This window comes from Frieseomelitta varia, unplaced genomic scaffold (assembly GCF_011392965.1).
Source record: "Frieseomelitta varia isolate USP_RPSP 00005682 unplaced genomic scaffold, Fvar_1.2 scaffold_146, whole genome shotgun sequence".
Taxonomy (NCBI): domain Eukaryota; kingdom Metazoa; phylum Arthropoda; class Insecta; order Hymenoptera; family Apidae; genus Frieseomelitta; species Frieseomelitta varia.
Window position 1 is genome coordinate 597502 of NW_025109150.1, and position 12435 is coordinate 609936.

The following is a 12435-nucleotide window of genomic DNA, read 5'->3' on the forward strand; positions in this document are numbered from 1 at the left end:
AACTATATAATTATAATCTATATAATTTAGATATAATTTACATATAACTATATAATTATAATCTATATAATTTAGATATAATTTACATATAACTATATAATTATAATCTATATAATTTAGATATAATTTACATATAACTATATAATTATAATCTATATAATTTAGATATAATTTACATATAACTATATAATTATAATCTATATAATTTAGATATAACTATATAATTATAATCTATATAATTTATATATAATTATAACATATGTAATTTATATTTAATTCTATAATATATATAATTATACACTATTTATATACATAAATATTAATATACTTACAAATATTATAACATGGCATGGTACGTAAAACTGAGTTTATACTATGTGATAAAACATCATATACGAAAAATGTTATGGGACATACGTTTCTCTTTTTGATTTTCTAACGAGTTATATAAATTTTCGTTCAGATTGGAAGACGAGAACGAAGAAAAATCGCAAACGATCGACGTGAAGAATCCATGGCCCAGTTGCCATGGTTTTGTAGACGTTCTCGAAATGTGCGTTAACGCGGATCACCAAGAGCGCCAGTTGAAGATCAAATTCAATGAACTGTTCGAGAAGACGCGATCAACGAAGGAGAAGGAGATGAGGGCAGCGAATGAACGCGCCAAAGAAATGCGACGTCTTGTTCTCGAATTGAAGCGCTTGTTTCACGTGGACGCGAGTTCCAGACTCTTCGAACCTCCGAATTGGCATCAGACAGAGATAATCGAGGATGAGCTTGAACGAATCGTGAACTCGCTTGGTGATACACGGTCAGAAGAACTCGCGAAAACCAACGACTGCGAGGAGAATTTAATGGATGACGACATAGAGATAGAAACGAGTGATAACGATTTTCGTCGAGAAATGCTCGAAAGGATGATGGACGGTGTACTGGAAGTTAGGTAATTGTATTTATCATACCGCAGAAATGAACGACGTATAATTATAAAAATCAGAGAGAATTAAGTGGGCTACAGCTGACGAAAGAAAGTTTCTCTTTTTTTTTAAATTTAATCTTCTCTTATTTGCCATCCATTGAACAATAAAATTATTTTGAACGTTGCGTTAACGCAATATTTCATTTCCCAATCAATTTGTATTATAAAAATTTTATTTTTTCGTGTCATGGCTACAAAAAGAAATTTCAAAGATTTGCTTTGTAACATAAATCTTACAATTTTGTGAAATATCAAAAAAAGTTGGACTCTAATATTATGGCAAATTATTGCTGGATACTTAACTGTATATACTAATATTTTTTTATTATTTTACACGTGTGTATGCAAAATTCGTACATTTGTATAATACAAATTCAATATGATGTATAATTGTATAATTATATGATACAAAATGTACTGTATTATACATTCATTTCTCTTGTCAGTTATGAATTTTTATTAGATTTTTACTTGCTCGATGTGACAATGAAATCTAAATTTGAAATCGAGCTCACGTGTCGTAGATTGGAGCATAGCGCGAAGATGAACATTCCAAAACCCGACTGTCTCTCCCGGAAAGATCCGGCCAGCTACACTGACGAAGATATTCGAGCGATCGAGTCGTACGAGAAGAAGATTCGCGCTCAAGAAGCCGATCGGCAGAAATACAAGTCGATGCTGGAGGCTGAGATCGAAAGGATCAGTGGTAGAGTAAGAAAAATCTAATATAGGCCCAAACTTTAAAGATATTTGTTGCCAAAAATTTTCTCACTGATCGTGTTACAAACTCTGTCTATAAAAATTAAATTAACTCGTTATAATCTTTCTTTCTTACGTGTTTCGTTCAAGAAGAAAGAAAACATCGACAGATCTTCTTTTTATATAAATTCCTCCCTTATCGAATTTTTTATTCCTCCCTTCGCATTTTTTAACACTAGGACTATCGGCGACTAGAGCATAAACCTAGGACCATCAGAAACGTTAAAAGGAACAAAAAGACCTTCATAGGTTTTTTTAGTTATGTATTTTACGAAAAATCCCTAAAAATTCGTTGTTTTACATTCACAAAAATTATAAATTGGTCGTTTTGAACAGTTTGGTAGTTCTAGAGCAGTGACGGCGAACCTTTTTGAGAAGTAGGTCAAATTTTGTTCATTATTTTTTTTAGTACTAGGAGGATGGTTAAAAACTACTTTCTTTTGGTTCTCACTTTTATAATCCTCTAAAAAGTTTACGTTTCCTTTTTGTTTTACAACGTTTACTTTTGCAAGCGAAGAGCAAACAATAAATGTCGACGTCAAGAAATTGATATAAAAGGAGTGACATCATACTCAGTCACCCCTGCACTATACATTAGATATATATACTTTATTCCTTAATATTTTTTATCGTCTGTTCTCTCTTTTATTATATAAAAAACTAGCAAAGCTACCCATTCTGAGAACGGGATCTCTTAGTATTTTAGTATTTATTGGGGTTTTTTAGTATTTATTACATCTGTTTAATCGTAAGCGCTATATAAAATTTTTCGGACACAAGTAACTCATATAACATTTAAGACTTGAAATACCTATATGTATACATAACCAAGTCGTATATTCTCCATGAAACACAATTATGCATTTATTTCTCACTTTTTAGCTCTAACCGAACACTTGTGATTTTCTTAACATTTTTTGAAAAGAGAGGTTCGAGAAATAATTAAAATTCTTTTATATATATGATGATAAGTTTATAAAAATCAGCGCGTGGGTCAGTGGTTCGCCATCATTGTTCTAGAGCGTAAATGAGCGACGCGGCGAGCCGACACTGGGTCACTTTTGACCCGTAGCTGAATTTTTACTACACTTGCTTTGCACCTAACTTTTTGGTACAGGATGTTATCTAATAATGTTTATAATATATAATATGGAGAGGAGAGGAGTTTGTTTAAAAAATGTAAAACTTTATAAACATATTTTTTATTCATGTAGACTGCGCACGTACAACCTTACTGTGTCTTATTGCATGCTCTTTGCATATAAATCGTAAACATTTGGCACATTTTTTTTTTTTTTTTACCATTGCCTATACATACTATATAGCATCAAGTTCTGGGTCAATGGTGACCCGGTGTCGGCGCTACGCGAGCGTTAACGAAACACGTCCCTGTTTCAGGAGAATTCTCGAGCAGCGTGAAAGACTTCGACGACCAGTTGAACGAATTGTCCGGGGAAAAGATAAATGTCGAGCGATCGATACTTTCACAGAGATTGTCCAAGGTACAGGCGATCCTGCAGCATCGAAAAATCGTTCGAAAGCGGCGGGAGATACGACGCGTTATCGAGTCGGTGCTTGTGCCCGCGACGAAGGAGGCGCGCAACCTCGCCGAGGAACGCGACTCGTTCGAGATGGGTGTCGCGGAATTGAGGGTCAGCTACGAGAACGCGTGTAAACGAGACAAGCAGCTCGAGATGAAATTTCGGACGGAGTTCACCGAGGTGAAGCCATCGATCTTGGAGAAATTGTTACGACATTATCGTAAAAGACCGAAGTTATTGACTGCGCACGGTTCCGTCGCGTTACTCGCCGAACTCGCTGCTTGTGTCGTTGAACAACGTCACTCTGACATTTTGCCTAGAGAGTGTTCCAACTATTTGCGAACACTGGACGAGTTGGATGTGATGCCGGAAGCGTTGACGAGTCGATTAGAACGGAATTATTGGCGTCTTCTCTGTAATCTTAGGAGGCTCAAGGTGGAAGCGGAAATAAAGGTAAATTAACGACCAGAAATGAAATAAACGAGAATATAAAATTAGGTATACGAATGTGCACAAATATAAGATATGGTAGTATTATTTGGGTTATGACATCTTGAAATTGAATCTTTTGTTCGAGATGAGCGAAAATAATAAAATAATAAAATAATAAAATAATAAAATAATAAAATAATAAAATAATAAAATAGCAAAATAGTAAAATAATAAAATAGCAAAATAGTAAAATAGAAAAATAGCAAGATAGAAAAATAGCAAGATAGCAAAATAGCAAAATAGCAAAATAGCACGATAGCAAAATAGCACGATAGCAAAATAGCACGATAGCAAAGTAGCACGATAGCAAAATAGCACGATAGCAAAATAGCACGATAGCAAAATAGCACGATAGCAAAATAGCAAAGTAGCACAGCAGCAATATAGCAAAATAGCAAAGTAGCACAGCAGCAATATAGCAAGATAGCAAAATAGCAAGATAGCAAAATAGCACGATAGCAAAATAGCATGATAGCAAAGTAGCACGATAGCAAAATAGCACGATAGCAAAATAGCAAAGTAGCAAAATAACAAAGTAGAAAAATAGCAAAGTAGCACAGTAGCAATATAGCGAAATAGCAAAGTAGCAAAGTAGCAAAATAGCACGATAGCAAAATAGCACGATAGGAAAATAGCAAGATAGCAAAATAGCAAGATAGCAAAATAGCAAAGTAGCAAAATAGCAAAGTAGCAAAATAGCAAAGTAGCAAAATATCAAAATAGCAAAATAGCAAAATAGCAAAATAGCAAAATAGTAAAATAGTAAGTAACGTAGAACTTAAATTATTGACTTCTAATGCCCAATATAGAGTTAAGCAAACAATTAATCACAATTTCAAAGTATAATTTAAATAAAATTATAATCAAATTCGATGCAGCAACTGACAATTGAAAATTATCAATACTCTTATTGTTAGTCGATCGCCGATTTTTTCAACGATTCAATTGATCAGTTGAAATGAAATTAAACATTTTAATCGATCAATACCCAACTTTGTTAACGGGGGAATTAAATTTTATTCAAAGGTCAAAAGCTGCGCGATCGAGCTCGCGGAAGCGGAACAGAGTCTGGCGTTCCTGCGAAACGCGTGCTCCATTGGCCGTGAGAAGGTCGATCGATGCAAGCAGACCATTGAACGTTTGGAAAAATCCTTCGCGAATCTGACGCAGGATCGCGAGGTCGCGTTGCTTCTGAAAATGAATCAAATCTGCGTGCAAGCCAAAGGTGATCCGCGCACCGATTGGAAGGATGCGGTTCTGACACCGCAGGAAGAACTGCAGCGAGCAAATCAGGCGATCACGAAGGCTGAACGACAAAGATCGCTCGCTCTACGACGAGTGATCGATATAAAGGAAATCGTGTCGTTCGAGGAGTGGCGTCACGCCCGCGAGAAGAAGAGAATGGAAAATTTGCAGGAGTACGCGAGAGATCTTGATTTGATCAAGGTAGGATTTTTTTTTTCTTTTTTATTCTACATATGCGTTGAACTTGGAGGAAAGCTGCTTCATCGTGAATATTGATAGGATCTTTATAAATCGTTGATGTAACAGCAAGAGGAAAAAAATAAAAAGAACTACTAATGAACACTGACTTTGAAGAATGAAATAAACTGTATCTGAGAAAGAGGAAAACTTTAAAGGTGCAATAAAAATTCGGAAAAATAATTAATTTGTAATTAAAAATAATTAATAATTTATAAATAAAGGTACTGAGATTTTTATAATATTCAAATTTACGCAGTATGTATGTGATATGAAAATATGATATAAAATATTCAAAGTATAGTGACATTTTACATGTAATATTTGGCATGTGCAATAATTTTCTATCGAGACACTACTTTTTTAGATGTAACCTCAGAAAGCTCTATCTATAAAAGTTTCGTTCTAAATTACACAAAATGCTTTATCTATAAAAGTTTCGTTCTAAATTACACAAAATGCTTTATCACATTGACTATCAAAAATGAAACGAAGATAAATAACAATATTTTATATCTTCAAACGAAATTGTATCCTTAACGATGAGGAAGTTTTCCGACAAATCGGAGAAACATGTTTAATTTAGAAATACCGAATGATCATTGTTGATTATCAGGTGAGCAGAATCGTGCGTGAATGTTGCCAGCGTTCGACTCGTGAAGCATCGTCGAAAGAAGAGGAAGACATCAGTATCCAGAACATACTGCAAGTTCAACGTACGGTAAGCGATCTTTGGAAATAAATTCAGAGATAAAGCTTGATGACTTTCATTTTCATAAATATCATCAAACAATCTATGTCTATATTATTAAGGAAAATAACTAGATTGATTTAATAATAATTACACTACGGATTTTGTACATTTGCGAAAGATTTAGAAATAAATCTTTAGAGTACACATAGAATGAAAAAATACATAAAATATTTTACATAGAGTAATAGTAATTTTAATAATAGTAATTTTAATAACATTTTAATAATAGGAAAGAAACGATAAACGTTGGGCTATAAAATAAAGGTTTTAAGATTTAAAATGAGATCAACTGGATTGTTAACTGATTTCTTTTTATAACAGTTTAATTATATATATTTAATTATATAATTATATATTTATATATATTAATTATTTATTTATATATATATATTTAATTATATAATTATATATTTATATATATTAATTATTTATTTATATATATTTAATTATATAATTATATATTTATATATATTAATTATTTATTTATATATATTTAATTATATAATTATATATTTATATATATTTTTTAATTATTTACTTATTTATATATTTAATTATACAATTAATTATATATTTATAAATAAACATTTAAATTATCAACAATTTTCCATCGTCGTTAGTTATGTTCTTCACCGTATACAATTATGAAATTTAATAGTACTAAAATAACTTTAAAATAACTCAGTAGAAAACAGTAGTCAAATGATGTTACTCCTGAAGGATTGAAATACACGAAAACAAGGGAAAAAAGAAATCGAAGCATGACATTTTGTGTTTCAGTGGTGTCTCGACGTTATGAAACGAAAGAGGAGCGATTTGAAACGGATCGAGAAAGAAATTCGAACCTGGCGACGAAGAAACGTCGAGTCGACAGACAGGACCGATCGATCGTTAATCGAGAGGGAGAATTTAATTATCGCGTCGCGAGATCCCTTACGTTTGCGAGTCGCAGCTTTTCGAAGGTGCAGACTGCGAGCGATAAGGCGAAAGGCGCGTTTGGCGCGAGAGATTCGAGACAATTCCGAACAATTGTCTATTCTCGAGACTCGTTTGGAGATTTCCAAGTTGCGAACTTATCCGACATTGAAATTCAAATTTTAATTACACTGTCGCCTTCCGTCATGACGTTCTATTTAACATTTTGAAATCGAAGAATGCTGAAGTTCCATTATTTCTATCATCTTTGTTTCTCTTCGTTCAACTGAAAACATTCAGTTGTTATTTTATAACAATCTGTATAATTATTGTGTACGTGTAATATGTGATTGCGACACTACGAACATTTTTCTCGTAACTTTTTGAAGAAAGTGACAGAGGAAACAATTTTAATGTCTTTTTTTTTTCTTTAAATCAATACGATGGTCTCGTTACTCTAATTTTTTATATTTGTAACGTCGTGGCCTTCAATTGATATATTTTTTTGATCCGTCGATCATGGACATGACGTGACAATCACTTTCATTTTTTGAACAGCGTAAAAAATTGAAGTACCCCGTCATAAAAGAAAAAATTAAAAGTTTTTCCTCTTCCAATTTTTTCACAATTTACTATTAAAAAAAAAAATTATGATTCGCAATAACCGTGAACACGCTATATATTAATGTACTAATTCAGACAAGACAGTGACAAATTAGCTGTCACGGCAACATACCTAAAAATAAGTAATCTAAACTTAGAGCTGGAATTGTAAACTAGCAGAGTTATCTGAGAAACACTTAGATAAATAAATCAAATTATCATAATTGAATAAATTAGATCAATAAATATATCAAACTGTTTTCAAATTTCTACAAAACACGAAACTTCAACTATTACACTTTTTTCATCAGATAGTAAAGAGTGTTACTAAAAGGAACAGAGTATTATTAAATATATAATGAACACAAAAAATAAACAAAATCATAAACGAGAAAGACATACCATTCTATATAAATTATTTTTATTAAAACGAACACTACAAAATGATTTTAATAATTCCAAAAATTGCCTCTATTTACTGTGTTCGATAAAAATAAAAAAAGAAACAGATAAGTTGGATCGATTCGATTAATTTTTGAAGTCACTGTAGACTGTAGATTTATACGAATTTAATTTTAAAGTAAAATTCCACTGAATACATACAGCAATGACATTAAAAAAAAAAATATATATATATATATATATATTTATAATATCCAATATAATATATATATTTATTTATATTATAAATTTATATTATTCATATTATAATATCCAAAATATAATGTTTCTGGTTTTGAAGTTATATTTTCAAAAATATAAATTTTACGCTTCGAACAATAATTTTGCATGTCGCATATATTTTTTCAGCTCCTCTGCGAGCGTATGATCAATCAGTCTATTTATCTTTATTTAAAAATCCTCGTAGATCTCCCTGTATCTTGTCACGGCGATCCAGTAAAATCGCATCACGTCGTGCGACAGGGTCCCTTCTTGGAAATTCCCCGTCCAAACGATAGCAAATCGAGTCTCGGATTTCCCCGGCCAAGTTTTCCTCCTCCTGCTCGCGAGAAGAAAACACAAGCTGCTTGGTGAGCCAGCGATAACGTAACGAGGTGATACGATTCGAGAAAGAACAGAGGTCGGGTCGAGGTCGCGCGACCATTATCGAAGCAGACATTTTCGCTTATTTCGCTGGATCGGGCAGACGGTGTGTTTCTCAGCGAGAAGAGAGATCAGGAGAAGAAGTCGCGAAACGTTCGCTCGGTCGCTGGGTCGCTGTAACCTTGACAAAATCACGCGTCATTCGCACGCACACCACGTCCGCGATCCACCAATCGTCGTGACCGCAATTGCTAGCGATCCTCGGCCGTCGTCGATTAGCTTGTCGACCGTGTCGTCAACGTAGAACGTAGAACGATTCACGAAAACAAGAAAATGAATCCGACAGGGGACCAGAGCGAATGCTACGGGAGAGCAACGAGGCGATTCGAATTCCTTTAATATAAATATGAAATAAATAATAGTTGAAATAAGTAGGTTCTTAAATATTGCTGTAAAAAATATTTGTAGTAATATAAGTAATATATATAGTAATATAAAAAATATCTATAGTAATATGTTATAGTAATATAATATATTATAAAATAAATAATAGTTGAAATCTAAAATACATAATAAATAGGTTCTTAAATATTACTGTAAAAAATATTTATAATAATATAAGTAATATATATAATAATATAAAAAATATTTATAGTAATATATTATAGTAATATAATATATTATAAAATAAATAATAGTTGAAATCTAAAATACATAATAAATAAATTCTTAAATATTACCATAAGAAATATTTATAGTAATATAAGTAATATATATAGTAATATAAAAAATATTTATAGTAATATATTATAGTAATATAATATATTATAAAATAAATAATAGTTGAAATCTAAAATAAATAACAAATATATTCTTAAATATTACCATAAAAAATATTTATATTAATATAAGTAATATATAAATATAAGTAATATAAAAAATATTTATAATAATATATTATGGTAAAATAAATAGTAGTTGAAATCTAAAATACATAATAAATAGATTCTTAAATATTATCATAAAAAAAAATTTATAGTAATATAAGTAATATATATAGTTATATATTGTAATATATATAATAATATAAAAAATATTTGTAATAATATATTATAGTAATATAATATATTATAAAATAAGTAATAGTTAATAATAGTAATAGTTAATTAAATATTACTATAAAAAATATTTATAGTTATATATTGTAATATATATATTTATAGTAATATAAATAATAGTAATATGTATAGTAATATAAATAATATATATATAGTAATATAAAAAATATTTATAATAATATTTAAGAATATATTATCAACGTGAATTAAAGAAGTGCAAATATGCATTATACAAAGTTTCCTCGTTGCTCCAAAAATGTGCGGGCACCGGAAGCAGGTTAGGCGCGCGTCGTTTTCTTAAGAGAGAACCACGAAATCTTCGTAGTAGGCTTGGAATATCTTCCCTCTCGATATGCCAATCCTCGAGGTTTCGACACGTTTTAAAAGTTTAAAAGTGTGAGCTTGAAAGTAAATACTTGAGGGTACATAACTGTGTGTTTATCGAACGAGTAATGAAAATTAAGTAGTAATAGGCATTCGGTTATCAGCTCCCCCTCCCGTTAATCATGTTTTTGTTCAAATGAAAACAATTGACAGGCAATAATATGTAAATATTATTATTACTGTATCTATGTGCATTTTTATTAAGATGCATCTTTTTATCAAGAGCCGATAAGTGATAATTGATATACGGAAGTTTACCGCTACTGTACTATCACTGAAATATTTTGTATAATGTTAGATTAATTTCGAAAGCTGTATTCAAACGTATTTTTTTTCCACGCGTTTCATCCTAATCATCAAAAAGCAAAACAAATCGACGAACGCTTCTGGTCACTGGCAAATCAACAAATTTTTATTTCTGGGATATGAGTTTTTAGGAAATTTTAAAGATTAACTAGAATCGTGTTTCAGATGTTGAAATTAATTCGGTGCAATTTTTATATTTGCTCTTGAATCATTCCGACAGATAATCGTTTTATGAGTCACCCCCACTGTTGTGGGGGAACAAGTTCTCTTTTTTTTTTCTTTTGCATTTAATAGTTGTTCAAGTTCTTTCAATTTTCAAATCAGGCACATCTATATAAATTATTATCAAAATCTTTAGTTGAAAATCAGAAGGAATCTATTGCTTCTTTTAATAATGAAAACACCAAACTAATGTCAATATTTCAATATTTATTATATTTATTCTTCGTGCATGTTAATGTTGATCAAAACTGATTCACGTAAAATCTAAATTACGATCTATGCAAATTAATCGAGTTAATGTTTCAGATCTCGTTACGATCTGTTCGACACGAAGGAGAAGACAGAGAGAGAAGAAGGGAGCAAAAAGGAAAAAAAGGAAAAGTGTTAGAGCAACGACGAGATCGTCTATCTCCGTCTCGGATCACTCCCTCCAGGTACTACGCGCGAACACGAGACGAGGAAAAGGCGTTCCTGTATATAAAGAGGTTCTGAAAGCCATTCGTGGGAATCTCGGCGACAGTATATCACGAGCCGAGTTTTTCAACTGTCCAGCATCTACGAGATCGCGATTTTTTTCTTCGAACGACGTTTAGTTTCGCGACAATTCGGGCATAATGTACCGATCTCGAGCCTCGGTCCTCGCGGTTCTCGCGTTCGTCGCGAACGCGGTGCTTCTTGCCTCCGCTGACAGTTCTGGACGAATCTGTAAGTATGCCATACGAACGAAAGTGTGAAACTACGATGGATGTGTCAGAAGGCTGAATACAGTATAATCATATTATAGATAGTGGTACATGCTTGTACAACACGATCGAAAAATTATTGTGATCCTAGTGTAACAAAATTTGGAAAGTAACAACGCTTAAAGGAATAACACTTAGAAGAACATTTGCAAATAAAGAGAATAAATTTATCAATTAAACACGTAAATTTTTGGAGCTGAGGGAAGTTTACTAATTGAACATGTAAATTCTACAGTCGAGGAAAATTTATTTATTCAATTAAAATTAAAATTTCCAAGGAAGCTACTACTTAAGAATATTGGTGAAACTTTTAAATTGATTTTAAATGTAGTTAACATAACTGGTCTTTAATACGACCATAAAAATATCCTACAAATAAAAGTAAATCTATTGCGACTGAAACATGATAATAATTTAGATAAATTTAGATTTATACAATTATGTTTTTCTTTTTTTGACAAAAATACCCGTTGCTTTTAAACAATTGTGAAAGAAGAAAATCTGAAATCAGCCATATTGATGAATTCATTTGGTTGTTCTAATGTTAAACAAAAAATAGGAAATAGATGAATGAAACTCGAAAGTTATCTCAGAGACAAGATTGCATTGTCGCTGTTTCTATTATAAATAACGCAACACTTGCTCTGACCTGTTACAGTTACAATGTGCGTTCCGGAGGTGTATTGGAAAGATTGCGTGGACATGATCAAAGACTCAGCGCTGAAAGGGATTCCAATCTCGTGCATCTCGGGTCGTGACCGATACGAGTGCATCGAGAAAGTTGGTAATAAGGAGGCCGACGTGGTAGCTGTCGATCCAGAAGATATGTATCTAACGGCGAAAAAGAACCAAATGGCAACGAAAGCTGGTTACAATCTTGTCGAGCAGGTGAGACGATTTGAATTATTTCTTTTCTTAAATTTAACGTTATTATAATAGTATGGATACACTGTCATTCGTTAAAATCTAAATAAATAAATCGGATATTATATCGGTTCTCATATTATTAAAAAAATACATTTAATTTAACGCTTTTATAATAGTATGGATACACTGTCATTCGTTAAAACCTGAATAAATAAATCGGATATTA

At 31.7% G+C, this 12435-nt stretch overlaps 2 protein-coding genes across 2 annotated transcripts in view; both read left to right on the top strand.

The window, feature by feature from the left end:
• The window catches only part of LOC122533675 (cilia- and flagella-associated protein 43-like), a 20290-nt gene extending 12437 nt beyond the window's left edge, over positions 1-7853 (top strand). Inside the window, exons 10-15 of the mRNA XM_043663611.1 lie at positions 464-943; positions 1504-1685; positions 3137-3732; positions 4798-5217; positions 5870-5974; positions 6788-7853. Coding sequence (XP_043519546.1) covers positions 464-943; positions 1504-1685; positions 3137-3732; positions 4798-5217; positions 5870-5974; positions 6788-7108 — 2104 coding nt within the window. The 3' untranslated portion in view covers positions 7109-7853. The remainder of the gene's footprint in view (positions 1-463; positions 944-1503; positions 1686-3136; positions 3733-4797; positions 5218-5869; positions 5975-6787) is intronic.
• A 3230-nt stretch (positions 7854-11083) lies between these two features.
• Positions 11084-12435, top strand: part of LOC122533951 (transferrin) — a 9482-nt gene continuing 8130 nt past the window's right edge. Inside the window, exons 1-2 of the mRNA XM_043664146.1 lie at positions 11084-11304; positions 12001-12230. Coding sequence (XP_043520081.1) covers positions 11214-11304; positions 12001-12230 — 321 coding nt within the window. The 5' untranslated portion in view covers positions 11084-11213. The remainder of the gene's footprint in view (positions 11305-12000; positions 12231-12435) is intronic.